Source organism: Triplophysa dalaica, chromosome 17, assembly GCF_015846415.1.
Source record: "Triplophysa dalaica isolate WHDGS20190420 chromosome 17, ASM1584641v1, whole genome shotgun sequence".
In the NCBI taxonomy this organism is placed as follows: Eukaryota; Metazoa; Chordata; class Actinopteri; order Cypriniformes; family Nemacheilidae; genus Triplophysa; species Triplophysa dalaica.
The window spans coordinates 12,449,880-12,466,953 of NC_079558.1; the positions used below are offsets into that span (position 1 = coordinate 12,449,880).

The window sequence follows — 17,074 nt, forward strand, 5'->3', positions numbered from 1 at the left end:
CCACCTTCTGGCAAAACAATAAAGTGCACTATAAAGAAATGCATATGGGGAAATATAATTTCCTCCACAAATCTAAAAGATAACACTAAATAACCAACAAATCTAACATTTAGTGAACTTTTGAAAGAATTCAATATAATCGACAAATGACAACAGCCATCAATCTACAATATTGTTGAAAAGACTTGTTCATTATGTAAAAAAACATTTAAACAAATGTAATACTCCCAGTTTTATTGCACATTAACACTTCATATTGACAGTACAAAGACTTATAGGCAGTTAATAAGTTAATCAACATATTGATATACATGTATTTTTATGTATTTTCTCTAAATGGGGTCAAATATCCATAACATGAAATTATGAAGAACTAATTTAGTTTTCCATCATATACATGACACAGTACCATCCTTCTTAGGGTTCATGAGACTTTAAAAAATGTTTGCATGCTGCTAGCTTATTTAAAAATTAAAAATTTATTTTCATTTAAACTTGAACCTTACCAAATACATAGTGACACAGAGCTGTACATTTTAATATTATTATGCTTAATGAACATAAGCAAGCAAAATAAGGCAACACAATAAACTGTCCCCAAAATAGGATCATCAATATATCCCATATACTCTAGTTGATGTTTAATATTTGATTACTGTATATATGTCTACTGAAAAAATGTTGGTTAAAGAACAACCAAGATCAATAACACAAACAAAGGCACTCATCAATGTATATTTTGCTCTCAATAAAACAGATAGAAAACGATACATTTAAGATACCCTCAGGTTCACAGTAATGTTTCAATTTTCACCTTTCACATTTTTATTGAACACACCATTTTGTAAGTCTAACAGTATGTGTATGTTTCTAGAGTCATTTAAACAGTTACTTTCATATAAATATATTACATTAGACTCTCTGGGGATCCGAATATCATTTAATGTATCCATTTATATCAGTTTATATCAGCAGTTTCAGCACAATAATAACAAATTAAAAAAATACAGCATCACCTTTAAACAACAGAGTACATCAAACACAACATTTTAAATAGCAGAGTTATCAAACTACTCTAGCATAAGGCCGGTTTCAATCTACATGAAAGACATACACACACAAAGTGAAAGTGATTAAGCTGTAAAAATGAGATGCTTTGTTTCTTCAAGTCTATTGGATTGGCCTTAACAGTATTCCTCTCCTTGTGGAGATGGCAGGTCATTGAGGTCCAGGAAGACAGAATTGGTGGACAATCTGCGCCCCGAACTGGACAGGTCCAGAAACTCCTCAGCTGAACTGGGCACAGAGCTGATGTACATGTCCCACACCTGCTCTGGAGACTCCAGGTCCAGCAACTTCTGCTTGATCTTCAGGTTCTTCTTGATGTTCTTTCTCTTGTGTTTGAACTCCATGATAGTCTTTGTGTATCTGTTTATGGTTGTTACAGAGGAGGCCATGCAGGCAGTGAATGAGCTCCAAGCCAAGCTGGAGAATAGACCAAACATTAACAGGGCATCAGATAAGTGTAGCCAGTTTGCTGTCATCTGTTTAATTTGATATTTTCTCATGTCCAAAAATCTACAGTGAAGTTCCAAATAATACCAGACTGTGTTGTTCACCTTACACGTGCATTTCGGACATTTGCACTTATCGTACGTTGACATTTACACTTACATTGCTTTGAAGACTGTGGGTTCTCAAATTTTATATTTCACTTAATGTCTTGCATATCTGTAACCTCTGTATATTTGCATATTTTATTATTTTTTGTTTTTTTTATTTGGAATTTCATTAGTTATATCACGTAATATGGGTGGAAGAGGCCGATACTTCTGATATGTTTAGCTGGTAGAGGTAGAGGTCTGTATAGGTTAAGAGAGGACACAGGGGCTATACCAAAGCTGTTATTCCCAACTACTGTGTCAGTGCACGAAGTAAATCCTTATCCTGAGTTAGTACAGCCAACATGTTCCATTCCTTCCTATGGTAGCCCCGATGTCACACAGCAGCTACAAGAGTTAATAGGAGAGCTGAGTAGTCAGATTGGCGAGTCAATTATCAGCCATTTGCTAGCTAGTCCGCGTGTAGCCAACCACTTACCCACAGGTCCATCAGAGTTAAAAATGACTGAGCTCCTATCTGAATAACCCAAAGTCAACTTCATAGTGAGGTCTGTCATCAAATAACCACCCATGTTTAAAGTAGATGAGAGGTACACAGTCGAAGAGTGGATAGATGTCATGGGACTGTACTTAAGGAAAAGCAGTTGCCCCGAAACGGAGAAAGCCGACACAGTAATGAGTCACCTCGTGGGTAGAGCTAAGAATATAAACAAAGTGGGACTAAAAAGCACTGCTCCTTCAAGTCCAGGTAGTGTCGAGAAAATTTATGTCATGTTAAGACACTACTTTAGTGATCCCCCTATGTCACTTTTGCCATTGGCAGATTTCTAATCAACACATTGAACTCTGCAGCTGAACGAGCTAATAGCCGTACGCTGGTACAAACTGGTTTAATGAACAATCTCCCGTATAGTTCGCGGAGGGTTTGTGACCTGAACGCCGTGCCTTGATCCGTGAGAACCTCCTTCAGGATTCCCACGCGGGAGATGATTCAACACTCTTGGCGGAAATGCTGCGGAGAGCCACTGTTTCGGGGTATCGTGTCACATAGTCTACTACGACCAATGCGAAGCGATGCCCTCGTGTTGACCGCTCTAATGGCCGATCAGGTCCATACCAATTCTCTTCAAGGGGACCCGAACCAACGGAAGAGGGCACAATGGTGCTTTTGGAGTTGCCGGTGGGTTTACCAACTGGCATTCAGGACAAGACGCGCACCATCTGCACACGTTCTTGAGATGGAAGTGTATGGACATGCAGTTTGCTTACCTGTAGCTCAGTGGTAAGAGCATTGCAAGGTTAACAACGCAAGGTTGTGGGTTGATCCGAGGGGATTGCAAATACCTATGTATAAATGTGTAGGATAATGCAATGTAAGTCGCTTTAGATAAAAGCGTCTGCCAAATTCATAAATGTAAATGTTCCCACCCTAGTGGTTCCTGGTCAGAGAGATGAAATGATCTTAGGCACTAATGTACATTATTAGCCAGATGGAGAAAATACACCTAAATCCTGAATCGAACTGAAAGTTCATGTAATTATGACTGTGGCAAGGGGGGCGTGGTTTAGTGATGTCTGCACCGGGGAGGAGAGACATGGGAAAGACGGTAAGCAGCTAGGTCGATTGCAGATTAAGATCACCTGCGTCTCGTTTCAGTGATTGGTAAGGAGACAGCTTAAAGGCACACAGTTACAGAGGAGAGTCGAGAGAGAGACAGACTGGGAAACCTGAAACCTGAAACCTGAGCAACGTACCGAAAACAAGAAGTGATTTATACAGACGCATTGGCGCAACGTCTTGTGAGTTGAAACAAGAATAAAATAATTATGTCTCCCAGTCCACACCGACCCCGCCTCCTTTCTTCCAGACTCTATTGAACCTGTTTACAGTGGTGCTGAAACCCGGGAAGGAAGGAGCAGTGCCGCCACCATGTCTCAGCCGGGTTCACCATTTGCGGCTGTGATTCAGTCGCTTGCCGGTCTTCACAACGAGCACCACCAAGCGCTGCTTAGCCTACGAGAAGACCAGGAAAGACGCTTCCAAGCCCTGGAAAAGGCTCAGCAGGAAAACCGCTGGGCCAGGAGGCTGCTGATAAGGAACCATTGGCCATCGGTAGGTGTGCCGCTGCACAAGATGGGTCCTCAGGACGACCCGGAGGCATTTTTGGAACTTTTCGAGAGGTCTGCGGAGATTTCGGGCTGGCCACAGGACGTTTGGTCAAACATTTGCCAGTCCCGAACCTTTTGATCTACGCAGATCTCTAGAATGCCATCCAGCGGGTCGGCCTGAGCCCCGAACAGCAGCGGCAGTGGTTCCGGTCTTTGGAGCAGGGGGAAGCTGGCCAACCCTTTGGCCTTGCTCAGCAGCTCCAGCGTCGCTGACAGGGGCCATCTATCTGGCTGAAAACCAGATGGTGGTGTGCCCCGGTGTCGGCTTACCTTGACCATCTCTCTCACCCTTCTCCTATTTCTGGCCCTCTCTCTCCCCGACCTTTACCCCTTCCCAGGTCACGTTTCAGCCCGACTGCGGGCTCTCCTCTGCCTCAAGCCTCTCCTCACCAGTCCGCCAGCCTACTTCCTGCCGCTAGAGTGGCGGAAAACTCTGGGCTGATCTGTTGGCGGTGTGGGGAGCTGGGTCACACAATCGACAGCTGTCCAGTGATGGAGGTCGGTACGGTGATCCGGATCCCCGACGACCCACAGGTTGCCTTCGGCCTTCGGAACTATATGCTGAAAGTACGTAAATTTAATTTCTTTCACTTCCATTCTTAAATGGATGTAGGTCTATCAGTGCTTATGTGATTAATGTGATAAGGTGTAAATGATTACATCTGATCGCTGAAAACATAAATAGCCTACTGCATCAACACTTAAGTGCATATTGTATGATGGATGCGCTGGCACTGCTGGAAGACTATGCCAATGGCAGACTTCGGAGGGAAAGAGTATTCAGGGACCGTGAGGATTTCCTAGCCCATGATGATGAGTGGCTAATAAGCCGCTTTAGATTTCCTAGAGCCATGCTCTTGGATCTGTGTGCTGAACTTGGCCCAGCATTACAAAGACCAACAACACGGAACCGCGCCATCCCGGTACCAACCCAAGTACTTTCAGATTTTTGGCAACCGGGACATATCAGCGGGAAATAGGCGACAGGTAACTAACTGTACTTTTTTTTTAAGCAAAACCTTATTGATTTTAACATTCCTATTAATTTGTCATAGGTCTGGGATTTCACAGCCATCCCTAAACTCATTAGTGCCTGCAGTTTTGAAAGGGATAATTCAAATGACCAATCGATACATAAAGTTTCCTTACACTGTTGGAGAACAGGCCAATATCAAAAGAAAATTTGCAGCAATGTCCGGTTTCCCAAATGTAATCGGCGCAATCGACTGCACTCATATTGCTATAAGGGCTCCATATTTAGATGAATTCATTTATGTGAATCGCAAACATGTGCATTCAATAAATGTGCAAATTATATGTGACGCCAACTTGACTCTAAGGAATGTTGTGGCACGATGGCCTGGTTCTACACATGACTTATTTATTCTAGCGCACAGCAGTGTAGGGAATCGACTTAGGGCAGGTGCCGTTCGTGATGGCTGGCTTCTGGGTAAGTAAATGCATATAATTGTTTTTACATAACAGCTAAAGCCTATTGTACAAATAATCTGTTATACTTTACAGGTGACAGCGGTTACCCGCTCAGGCGCTGGCTACTCACCCCATTCTCAAACCCTCAGAGCGCAGAAGAAGTGCGCTTTAATGATACCCACGCTTGTGCGCGCTCAGTAGTTGAGAGAGCCATTGGCCTCCTCAAGTGTAGATGGCGTTGCCTTGATGCTTCGGGTGGTGACTTTTATATCAACCAAAAAAAGTTTGCCAGATCATCATGGTGTGCGCTATTTTACACAACATTGCACTGATGAATGGTATCCCTGTTCCTCCCGACCTACCACAACACCAGCATGAAGAGCCTGACCCACATCCCCCTCCCCAACAAGAAGGACATCATCAGGGAGCAAGGCTCCGTCTGGAAGTAATGCGCCATTTGTGAAGAACAACAGTGCCAAGGTTCATTTTTTAACAAGATCTTTTAATGTAGATGCAATGTCACCCAGCACAAGCCTTATTTGCTTAAGCTCATCTGCGATTACAGTAATTGCGTTAATGGTGTCTCTCTGTGTCTGCAGAACAGCCTCAGTCAGCACCCGGCCACTTCCAGCCGTGCCATACGGTGGGGACGCACTTGTTCTGGGGACCTCGGGAAACTCCATGGCCCTCCATTCTGCAAGAATAAGGACTAAACCAATTGTGTAACTTATTTTGTTTAATTGAGCACACAAGCAATAAAATTATTTACCTGGTTCCCCTGTATCCAGCACATCCGTGTCTCCCTCCCTCTCAGACACAATGCCACACACACTGGTTTGGCCAAGAATCGAGGCCATTCGGGTCTCCATTGGGGACAAATCGGGGGCGCCTTTGCCCCCACCAGTCGCACACACACTCTGTCGGTGAGAGGCAAGCCGTTTCTTTGCTCCCACCTTAAGATCGGACCACTTCTTTTTTATATCTGGAACCGTCCTGTTTGCCGAAGTAACTGCGTTTACCGCAGCAGTGATGTGTTCCCACTCTAAATATTTTTTTTTATTGGTAATTCCACTGCTGTGGCCACCAAACAAAATAGCCTTCCTTTCAACCACCTCACTCACAAGAACCTCTATTTCTGCCTCAGAGAAATTTCCTTGCTCCTTTTAATATGCATGGCCAATGAGGTAATTTGCATTGTCTATATATGGTTGAATGTGGGCGGATAAAGGGCGGTAAATTGCGTGCGCAAATTATCAGGTAGGCTGTGATTTATAAAGTGAAAATTGCTTGCAGGTGTGCGTACGCATGGTGTTATAAATCAGAATCTTTTTTTGCATACGCTATTTTTGGCTTTTGTGCGTACGTAGAGTTTTAGTTAGGATCCTAGGCACAGTTTTATAAATGAGGCCCCAGGTCCGTACCATCGATGGAGAGTGTCTTCCGCCTGCACAACCGCTCGTCTATCCTAATTTTGCCATTTTAAAAGACAGCTTGTATCGAGTGACCCGAGACACTCAATCAAAGAAGGATACAACCCATTTAGTCGTCCCGAGGAGCCGTCGGGAAATGCTTTTCCAGACGGCTCACTGTAATCCAATGGCTGGTCACCTAGGGCAAACGGCAACATTAAACCGCCTAATGGCCTGCTTCTTTTGGCCGGGCATTCATGAGAACGTGCGCAGATGGTGCGCGTCTTGTCCTGAATGTCAGTTGGTAAACCCACCAGCAACTCCAAAAGCACCATTGTGCCCTCTTCCGTTGGTTCGGGTCCCCTTCGAGAGAATTGGTATGGACCTGATCGGCCATTAGAGCGGTCAACACGAGGGCATCGCTTTGCATTGGTCGTAGTAGACTATGTGACACGATACCCCGAAGCAGTGGTTCTCCACAGCATTTCCGGCAAGAGTGTTGAATCATCTCCCGCGTGGGAATCCCGAAGGAGGTTCTCACGGATCAAGGCACGGCGTTTATGTCACGAACCCTCCGCGAACTATACGGGTGATTGCGCATTAAAGCAGTTAGTACCAGCGTCTACCACCCACAGACAGACGTGCTGGTCGAACGCTTTAATCGCATGTTGAAGGCAATGATCAGTAAGTTCGTACATGAAGACACCAAAAATTGGGATTGAGGCTCAAACCCCTGTTATTTGCGAGAGGTCCCCCAAGTCTCCAAGGGGATTTCCCCCTTTGTGTTACTCTATGGACGTCAGCCCCGTGGGGTGTTGGATGTCCTAAGGGAAGCTTGGGAGGACGGACCCTCAGATAGCAAGAATCAAATTCAGTATCTGAGAGAAAAACTCGATACACTGAGGCGGCTCTCGATGGAGAATTTGCTACTGGCCCAGGACAGGCAGAGCCGACAGTATAACAGGGGTACCAGATTGTGCAAATTTGCACAGGGAGATAAAGTGCTTGTATTACCCCCCACCTCGAGTTCTAAATAACTCGCAAAGTGGCAAGGGCCCTTTGAGGTTACACGGGGAATAAGCAATCTCAATTATGAGGTAGTGCGGTCAGATAGGAGCGGAGCACATCAAGTGTATCACCTCAATCTCCTTGAAAAATGGATTGAGGTGAACCCGGTGATGCTGGCGACGGTAGTGAGTAGAATCTCGGGCCAGAAGCGAACAACCCAGTACAATCTCTCGCTCTGGCCCCGGGGGATCACCTCTCACCCTCCCAGCTCACCAATGTAGCCAAGTTGCAAGCAGCTTTTGCAGATGTGTTCTTGCCCCTACCGGGTCGCACTAACCTCATCGAGCAGCATATTGAGACCAAGCCTGACGTGGTGGTTCGCAGCCGGCCTTATAGATTACCTGAACACAAGAAAAAGGTGGTTCAGGAAGAATTAAAGGCGATGCTAGAGATGGGAGTAATAGAAGAGTCCCATAGCGATTGGGCGAGCCCGGTAGTTTCAGTACCTAAAACCGACGGCTCTGTCCAATTCACCGATCACTCGATGGTATCTGGCGTTACAACCCTTTAAGTTTCAGGTGATCCACAGACCGGGGTCTCAGATTGTTGTGGCCGACTTTCTCTCCAGGAGGAGCGGGGAGTATAAATAAGAATAAAAGAATAAAATAATTATTTCTCCCAGTCCACGCTGACCCCGCCTTCTTTCTTCCAGACTCTATTGAACCTGTCTACAATGATATTATGTAGTTTTTGGACATGTTGTCTGGTCTACACAGATGGAAGGGGACTGAGATGCCGAACAGGATTGGACAGCTAAGCTTACCCAAGCCATAGTGCTGTGTCCTCGGCAAGAACATCTCGTTTAAGGCTGGTTACCTGCTACCGTACCTGTTTCTGAGGGAAGTGCTGTCCTTGTCTAATCTGCAAAGTCACAGTCACATAGGAACATTGTCACCGGGCGGGTGGTAGCATCCATGAGCGATGACAGATGGGTTCCAGTCAAGGTGCTGAATGCTACTGACAAGCCCATAACTTTGAAGAGGAACACGAAGTTGGCTGGTGTATTCCTGTGTGTAGCTCTGCAGGGCTTGGACATCAATTCCCAGCATCCAAGCAGTCACGAGCTGAAAGTCATAAATCAAACAACACATGTCTCGGTTGTTGACCGTATTAAGTGAGTTAACTGAGTTAAGTCGGTCTAAGCGACCTTGATGTTGATTTTTTCAAAGTGTCACAGCACTGGAAGGAACAACTTGTGCAGCGATAATATGAGGATGTGTTCTCAATGAATAAACTTTATAGTTTATAGACTCTAGTCGCCCCTTTAAACTGCCTTACCGACAGAATACCACAAGCTCAGACATGTTCTTTCAGAAATGGAGGAGCCTGAGATCATTTGCAAATCCTCTAGCGAGTGGGCCTCCCCTCTGGTGCTCGTCTGGAAGAAAAGCAGAGATCTACTCATTTGTGTCGACTATCGGTGACTGTATGGCTGCACTACTAAAGACGCACATCCTTTGCCACACCAGGCAGATCGTGTAGCTGCGCTTGGCAGCAATGCCATATTCAGTGCTATGGATCTTACCTCAGGATTCTACAACATGGAGATGGCTGAGGAAGATAAAAAATTCACTGCGTTCACAACACCCATGGGACTCTATGAATTTAATAGGCTCTCCAAGGATTGTGTAACAGTTCTGCAAGTTTCATGCTTCTCATGATGGGCATATTCGGAGCCCAGAACTTTCTAACCTTACTTTGCAAACTAGAAGACCTCCTGGTATTTGCAAAAAACGAGAGTGTGGCATTGGAGAGGCTTGAGCTGGTGTTTTGTTCTTGTATCGTGTGTGCAAAGATCAACTAACAGGAAAGAAATGTTGGCAGTACATCGTCGCAGCTTCACTGACCGAACAAGTTCTGGAGGGAGTAAATGACGATGCTGTTCACCAAGGCCAGGCCAGAACACTTCACTTGACTAGGGATAGATTCTTCTGGGTAGGCATGGTGCGAGACATCAGAGAGCATGTTAGGTGCTGTAAGCGACCACCAGACCTATTGAATTGGTGTGTATAGACTTCTGGTCTGCAAAGGATCGCAAGGGTGGGAGTGTAGATGTGCTAGTGGTTACAGACCACTTTACGAAGATGGCACACGCTTTTGCTGGCAAAAATCAATCAGCCAAACAAGTAGACTGCCAACTGTGGGACAGATATTTTTGCAGCAATGGGTTCCCAGAAAGGATTCTGATCAGGGAGCGAGCTTTGAGAGGCATCTCATTCAGGAGCTGTTACAGATTGCGGGAGTGATTAATTGCACGTTGGGTGGTATGATAAGAGCCTTACCCACAAGAGATAAGCAAAGGTGGCCCCAAATGTTGCAGACCCTAACTTCTTCTTACAACTGTACAGCTCATGAGTCTACCAGTTATGCACCTTTCTTCTTCATGTATGGAAGAATCCCTCGTCTGCCCGTAGACGTGATGTTTCGCATTATTGGGAGAGATGACAACGTCCAGACTATGGCAGCTATGTTGCAAAGATGAGATATGATCTCAAAGAGGCCTCTCTCCATGATGACTCACTAAGCAGCCATGAGCTGTCAGATCAAACCTTAACACAGAATTCTGCACTGGGGTGTGACCTTCCTGAAACTGAGCGTACTGCTGAGTGGGTGGCTTCCTTACCTGACACGGATGATTCGGTGCAAGGGCGAGTAGATACAGGTGACCAGGATTTGATCCTGAAAAAGCCTGAGAGTAAATCAGATGACCTAGTCCAGGTGTCTGAAAGTAAACGCCTTAATTTAGACTCTCGACTCGTTCCATCAAATCCAACAGACTGTCAAGAAAGTGTACGTACAGTTGATGCAATGCATAATGCCAGAGAGCAGCCAAGATCCACCAGCACCTTGTCCATTTCCATTGCACCCCCTAATGTGCCTGAAGTAGTGACCCAGGTACGAACACGGGTAGGCAGGTTAGTAAAACCTGTTAATAGACTGATTCCGAATATGACTCTGAAAACAACTCACAACGCAATCAAAGATGTTACTAAGTCTCTTTTATTTTAAAAAGGTTTCAAGTTAAATGGGCCTAGTCATAAGAATAATAGGCAAGCAGGAAAAAAGTAATTTGAATCAAATTGAGTGGCGTATAAGGCACCTCTTGAGCAATAGAATAACTGATACTCCTTTGTTCTTTGTCCCCTGATGTTCGGGTAACATGTATGTCGCATGGCGAAATGGTGTGGCCTGTATCAAATGACTTTCCCTATTTGCTCCCTTATCAAATTGACAGAAGTGTAGTAGCTCAAGTCTTGTGAAGTTAATGGGGGAGTATGTAGCCAGTTTGCTGAGTCATCTGTTTAATTTGATATTTTTTCATGTCCAAGGAGAAATGTTCTGTAAATTTAGTGAACTGCAGCAAAACTTGTATTAAGTTAATTTTTATTAATTTTTATTTTCAATAGTTTCGATAGGGAGTTCCTATCAATTGTTGTAGGTGGGGCCTGAATTAGTGAGTACCGCTCTCGTGGTACTTAAATCTCATTTGCTGATAGATTTAAGCAGCGTCGCATTAAGTTGAACGCATCTATCCCTTATGACGCTTATAAGGTATTATTCAGGTGTTTTATATCAGAGTTCGGGCTAAAATCGGCAGGAAAATGGATCTCGTGGGCCAGAGTTGAGAACAACTGGTGTATGCAAACGGAGAAGCAGAGGTCGTTTTTCTCTCTCATATTTATCTTGCATTAACTGTCTATTTGTAAAGTAAACACTACAATTATGATGTAAAAACACTGTTCATTTTGTATCATGCTAGGCTATCCCGGTATCAATTGCCCTATATTTTCGTACTTGTTACATATGCATTCCCATAGGTTTACAGCATATTTGAATGTTAACTTCCACTTGAAGTCTAATACATAAGCGTCAGTCTTTGGTTGCTTTTATGATTAAAACTATTTGTCATTAAGTCATCCTTCGAATAAACTTTCCTCAATCACTACAACACTTTGAAACAATGCAATGATTTTGATTATGTATGAACTTACATATAAGACCAGCTGTAGTCCCAGTTTTGTGGTTTCCAGTCCTCAGGGCCCAGACTCACCGTTAGCTGGAATGCTGTTGTAAACATCATGTGTGCTACCATACCAAGAAGACCTGTAAACAAAATCAAAGTCTGTGACTACAGATCCTTTGCATAACCAAAGGTTTAAATAAATAAAAAAACAGATAACTAAGGAATATCTTGAGTTTGCTGTATCTTATTTTAATGCTAGTTTTGTCCTAGGTTATTACAGTTAAGCAAAACTATAACTATTCTTTAGTAATATTGTGACTATTATATTTCTTAAAAAAAAACTAATGAAAATGACAATTGTTTTTTAATAAAAACAAAAATGTTGTTTCAGCAATAAACTGAAATAAAGTGATTTAAATTACGGCATAAAAAAAACCTCTAAAACAAAAAGCTACTTCAAGTATCAAAAAAGCTGAAACAAAACAAAAAATACAACAAAGTGATAACAATTTGGTCTTCGTTTTTTTTTATAATCTTCAGGCTCCCTTGAGAACACTGATATACTTTAGAGGGCGCTGTTTTACTCATGTAAATTCAGAGAAAACAGTTGCTTCTGTTTGATTTTCACCAGAGGCTGGCAGTAGATGATGGCCACTTTTTCAATACTCCAGTTAATTCTGATCATGTACATAAACCCTTAAATTGATACCATATACCATACCTTATCATACCATTCCATAGTATACGCCACCTTAAACCCCATGTGACCCTTTCTAACTCTTCTATGCTAAAAAATATCAGTAGTTGTATCCTATTTTACTGTAATTCACAGACTGTATGAAATTGGATTTGAACTTCAAAATGTCAGACCTCAAGGCTACTTAATAGTGCTGTATGTTATTTTATCCCATTCCATTCCATTCCATTTTCTACCGCTTATCCGAACTACCTCGGGTCACGGGGAGCCTGCGCCTATCTCAGGAGTCATCGGGCATCAAGGCAGGATACACCCTGGATGGAATGCCAACCCATCGCAGGGCACACACACTCTCTCATTCACTCACGCACTCACACCCTATGGACAATTTTTCCAGAGATGCCAATCAACCTACCATGCATGTCTTTGGACCAGGGGAGGAAACCGGAGTACCCGGAGGAAACCCCCGAGGCACGGGGAGAACATGCAAACTCCACACACAAGTCGGAAGTGGGAATCGAACCCCCAACCCTGGAGGTGTGAGGCGAACGTGCTAACCACTAAGCCACCGTGCCCCCCTTATTTTATCCCGATACTATCAATTAAATGTCCCTGCCACATAAAAGACAGCTTTAAGCAATCTGTGACAGCCCTGAGCTCTGTATTGTATAATTCAATTTATTAAAATCTGAATGTTATCTTGAAAATGTCTTACTTAAAACACATACTTTTGTCAAGTAGGACCGATAGCCAAGTTTTATATTTAAAATGGTACTATTATAACCTTATGTGAAGCTTGGTAATAGAACATAAAAATATGCAAATTTATTATTTCCCATGGGGTTTAAATATCACGCAGCATATGTATAACCTCATTTTTCAAAATGACACCCAAGATCACATTATCATAAGTGCTAAAATGACATTGTCATCCCATATTCATTTGACATGAGGAGAACACAAATCCCTGAAGAAGCTTGTTCAGTAATTAGTTACAGTTAATTAAAACATGTTTAATCCAGTTTATATGAATGTTCACAATTCTGTAATCTTTCTTGGTTTTTGAATGTCACTGAGATGGCTGTAATCGCATTATGCACAGATCAATTAATGGACACACTGGGAAATGTTTCAGGAGTCTAATGAGTGGTGTGAGGTGTGTGGAGTGGTAGCATGGGTCAGGGTCATTGTTTAATAGTTATATCATGTGGAAGAGAGGAGTCCAGATGGCAAACAACACATAATCAGCAGCAGTCAGCCCATGAGTCAGAAAAAGCAATGTCATCCATACCGAAAAAATTACAAGGACGAAGGAAGATTACAGGTTATTAACAGCCTACTAACTCAGCATATTTCCTTGCAACCTATTAAGGAGGGAAATGACAAATGCAAAGAATATGCTACAAAAATGACAAACAACAAATTAAACAAACAAAAATAGATCATTGTGATGGTTTTGGAGTTTTGAAAAGGCAGTTTGTACTTAAATGCTCCCTGTCTTGTTGTTCACACACTATCATGTCCATCTAAACCTCTCTCTCTTGTCTCACATTCATGCATCTTCTCTCCCCTGAGAGCATTGCACTGATAAACCTTATATCTCCATGAAAACTACAGGGAGGTGCCTTTATGCAGACATCAACACAAAAATTCAGACAGCCAAAATCTGTTGAAAATTAGGACCATGCATTCGCTAATCTGATCATTTAATGAACCAGTAAACATGATAGCTCAGCTAATTTCCTTCAAAGAAACCCTGCAAAATTTAGGCATTTGGTTTAATTTATTATGATAATCAATAAGGGATATCTCACCCAAAATTAAAACAAATATGTCATTATTGTATATGACTCTTTCTTCTATTTACCACAAAAGAAGATATTTTGAAAACGTCTGACTGTTTTGTGTTCATACTATGCAAGTCAATGGGGGTTGGTTTGCAATATTTTAAAAATATCCTCTTTTGTATTTTGCATATGAAAAAAAGGCATACAGGTTTGAAACAACGTAAGCATGAGTAAATTATGAAAGAATTTTAATTTCTGGAAATTGTATTTTCCCTGTATCCTAATTTGCATACTTTTCTACTAAAGAGAATGCAAATGTATATTCTGTGTTTCAAATTATTGTCTTCTGTGTTCACTTTGTAAAGAATACAGAAGAGATCAGTCTACTTTTGATTGTGTCAAAAGCAGACAGAAGCTAATTGAGGTCGCAGCTTCCTTCCCACGATGCACTGCTTTCATGATCCAGCTCTCATGAAGGTAAACAAAGGAGTGACAGAATTGATTGTGAAATTTACAGATTTCACAATCAATTCTGCACTGAAATGAATAAAGAGCAAATTATACTGTCTATACATATGTCAGTGTAAGCCCCTTAAATCACGAAAAAAGGCAAAAATAGCCTGGATAACTTTCAAGAATACTGGCTTAGCAATACTATGGCTTACATGGAATGCTGACCCTGATGTTTTTTGTTGGTATCTAGAGAATAGGCTGGGCTTTGTGATAACACGTAAATGCAAAGGTATTTGCCACAAAGGACAGGCAAAGGGCAGAATGTAGGCAGATAGAAATCTAAATCTGTTCTTTCTGGACACTACCACCAGTGTTGGGAGTAATGCGTTACATAAGTAATGTATTACAGTAACATATCATGTTTTGTTGCATTACTAGTCAATTTTCAGTAATATTTTACTCGGTACATGTTCAGAAACACTTGCGTTACAACGCCTGCGAGACATTAACAACTCCAAAATCTCGCAAGTTAGTTCTATTTCCTGTTCGTGAATAGACGCATGAGGTGTCATCCATCTCCATCTGGTTGGCATGATTTCAGCCTCCGAGCTTAAAGTCTGAGGCTATTGCCCCCGCCCGGTGCACTAGAGCTTGTCTTGCCAAGGTCGCGGATTTCCCGCACAATTTGGCTGTTTTGAAAATGCAGTTGCGGGAAAAGTTATAGAGCCGCAGGTTCCCTTTCTGTCGGTCTCTCGACGTTTTATCGAGAACGACAGATGGGGTTTGCCCTTGAGAACCAATCAACTCTGACTACTACAGAAAAGGCCAGTAAAATTTGGCGCATGAAATTTGCATTCCGGTCTCCGCCACCGGATGTTCGGTATAAAAGGAAGCCGGCGTGCAGCATTCATTTACCTTTTGTTCTTCAGAGCCTTCGCTCATGACTACGAACAAAAATAATTCAACAAATTTTTCTTCTGCATTGCCGGATCTACGACGTAGAGCAGCGGATCGTCCCTACCTGCAGCGACCTTACCCTGGGCGTTTTGCCGGTTCCGGAGGTGTTAGAGATTTTTTCTAAAAAGGTCCTTTTCAGGACTGAGCATTCTCCTGCGCGGCATGTTCCGCTGTTCTCTTGGGTGCGGCACCCTCATCAAGGAGAGGGATGGACACGATCGCTGAATTAGGTGTCTGGGCGTCCAGCATGCTGAAGCAGCGTTCGTTGACACATCTTGCCCGCACTGCGGACAGATTGTCATTCAGAAGTTGCGGTCACGGGTGGCTGTCTTCCTACGGGACACACCATTTCGTCTGCTACCTGGGCCGTGACATTGGTGGCTACGGCCCTGAAGTCCGCCTGTATTAGCAGCGTTAGTGATGTGGGGACCTCTGCGAACGTAAACCCGCCAGCCAAGTGCTCACAGGCCGACCGCACCCCGATTCGCACATTTGAACATCCCCCAAAAGGGCGGTGGCTTACCGTCCGGATCCTCAGGCACGCACTCGGAATCAATGCGTGACATTTGTGGGGCAGCTTCCCACGATGATGGGGCAGCTACGTCCAGATCCAACATGTAGAACGGCGCTCTACGGGTGACCAAGGTGGCGGCATGGGACCTGGGTCGGACGATGTCCACGGTAGTGATTTATTCATTTATTTATTTATAAATTAGATAGTATTATTAGAATGATCTTACTCGTTGTATAAACACCATGCACTGTGCTGTGTTCTAACTTATCTGTTTTTCCTGTTTGCCCCTGTAAAGCTGCTTTGAAACAATACACATTGTGAAAAGCGCTATATAAATAAACTTGAATTGAATTGAATAGTGATCCAGGAGAGACACCCCCGGCTGAACGCAGTCCGCTTTCTTGGTGCATCCGTCTCGCAGGTGAGTTGTTGGTTGTTGGTAAAACCGTCGAGGACTGCGGCCAGCAGTTTTTGATGGTGAAGAAGCAGACAGTGGTGATTAGCCACATTTTACTAAGCGACTCCGAGATTTTGCGTGATGTCTGCTTCCCGGCAGCCCAGGACCCCTTCAACATCGGCTCCGGTTCCTGTGCCCCCACATGCGGCACCCCGGAAGGGAGTAAGGTATGCGGGTACTAAACTATCTCAATGACTGGCCTATCTTGGCCTCCCTAGCAGACATCTGTTGAGCTGTGGGTTGGGCTACGCCAAAACACCTTCGCAAGGATTAACAACCTGCACGTAAACCCGGTGTCAGCCCAAGTCCTACGTGGCGACATGTAGGACTGGCATCCGGGGGGCGTATGCCTGCGAAAGAACCTTTCCACCCTCCAGTAGGTTTGGTCAGTGTGCTATCTACCTCTCTTCTTACCCAAACATACGGCTAAGAACAGGTATCTCACCAACCTCCCTTCTTACCCAAATACTGGTTAAGAACAGGTATTCCATCCATCACTAAGCAAGCACACCCTGGGGGCTGGCTGGGCAGAGCAGCCTTCCCCCT

General features: G+C 43.6%; 1 protein-coding gene across 1 annotated transcript in view; it reads right to left on the reverse strand.

The window, feature by feature from the left end:
- Positions 1-219: 219 nt before the first annotated feature.
- The window catches only part of gsg1l2b (gsg1-like 2b), a 30,895-nt gene continuing 14,040 nt past the window's right edge, over positions 220-17,074 (reverse strand). Inside the window, exons 4-5 of the mRNA XM_056771427.1 lie at positions 11,692-11,803; positions 220-1,485 (exon numbers count right to left, since the gene is read on the reverse strand). Of these exons, the coding sequence (XP_056627405.1) occupies positions 1,185-1,485; positions 11,692-11,803 (413 nt within the window). The 3' untranslated portion in view covers positions 220-1,184. The remainder of the gene's footprint in view (positions 1,486-11,691; positions 11,804-17,074) is intronic.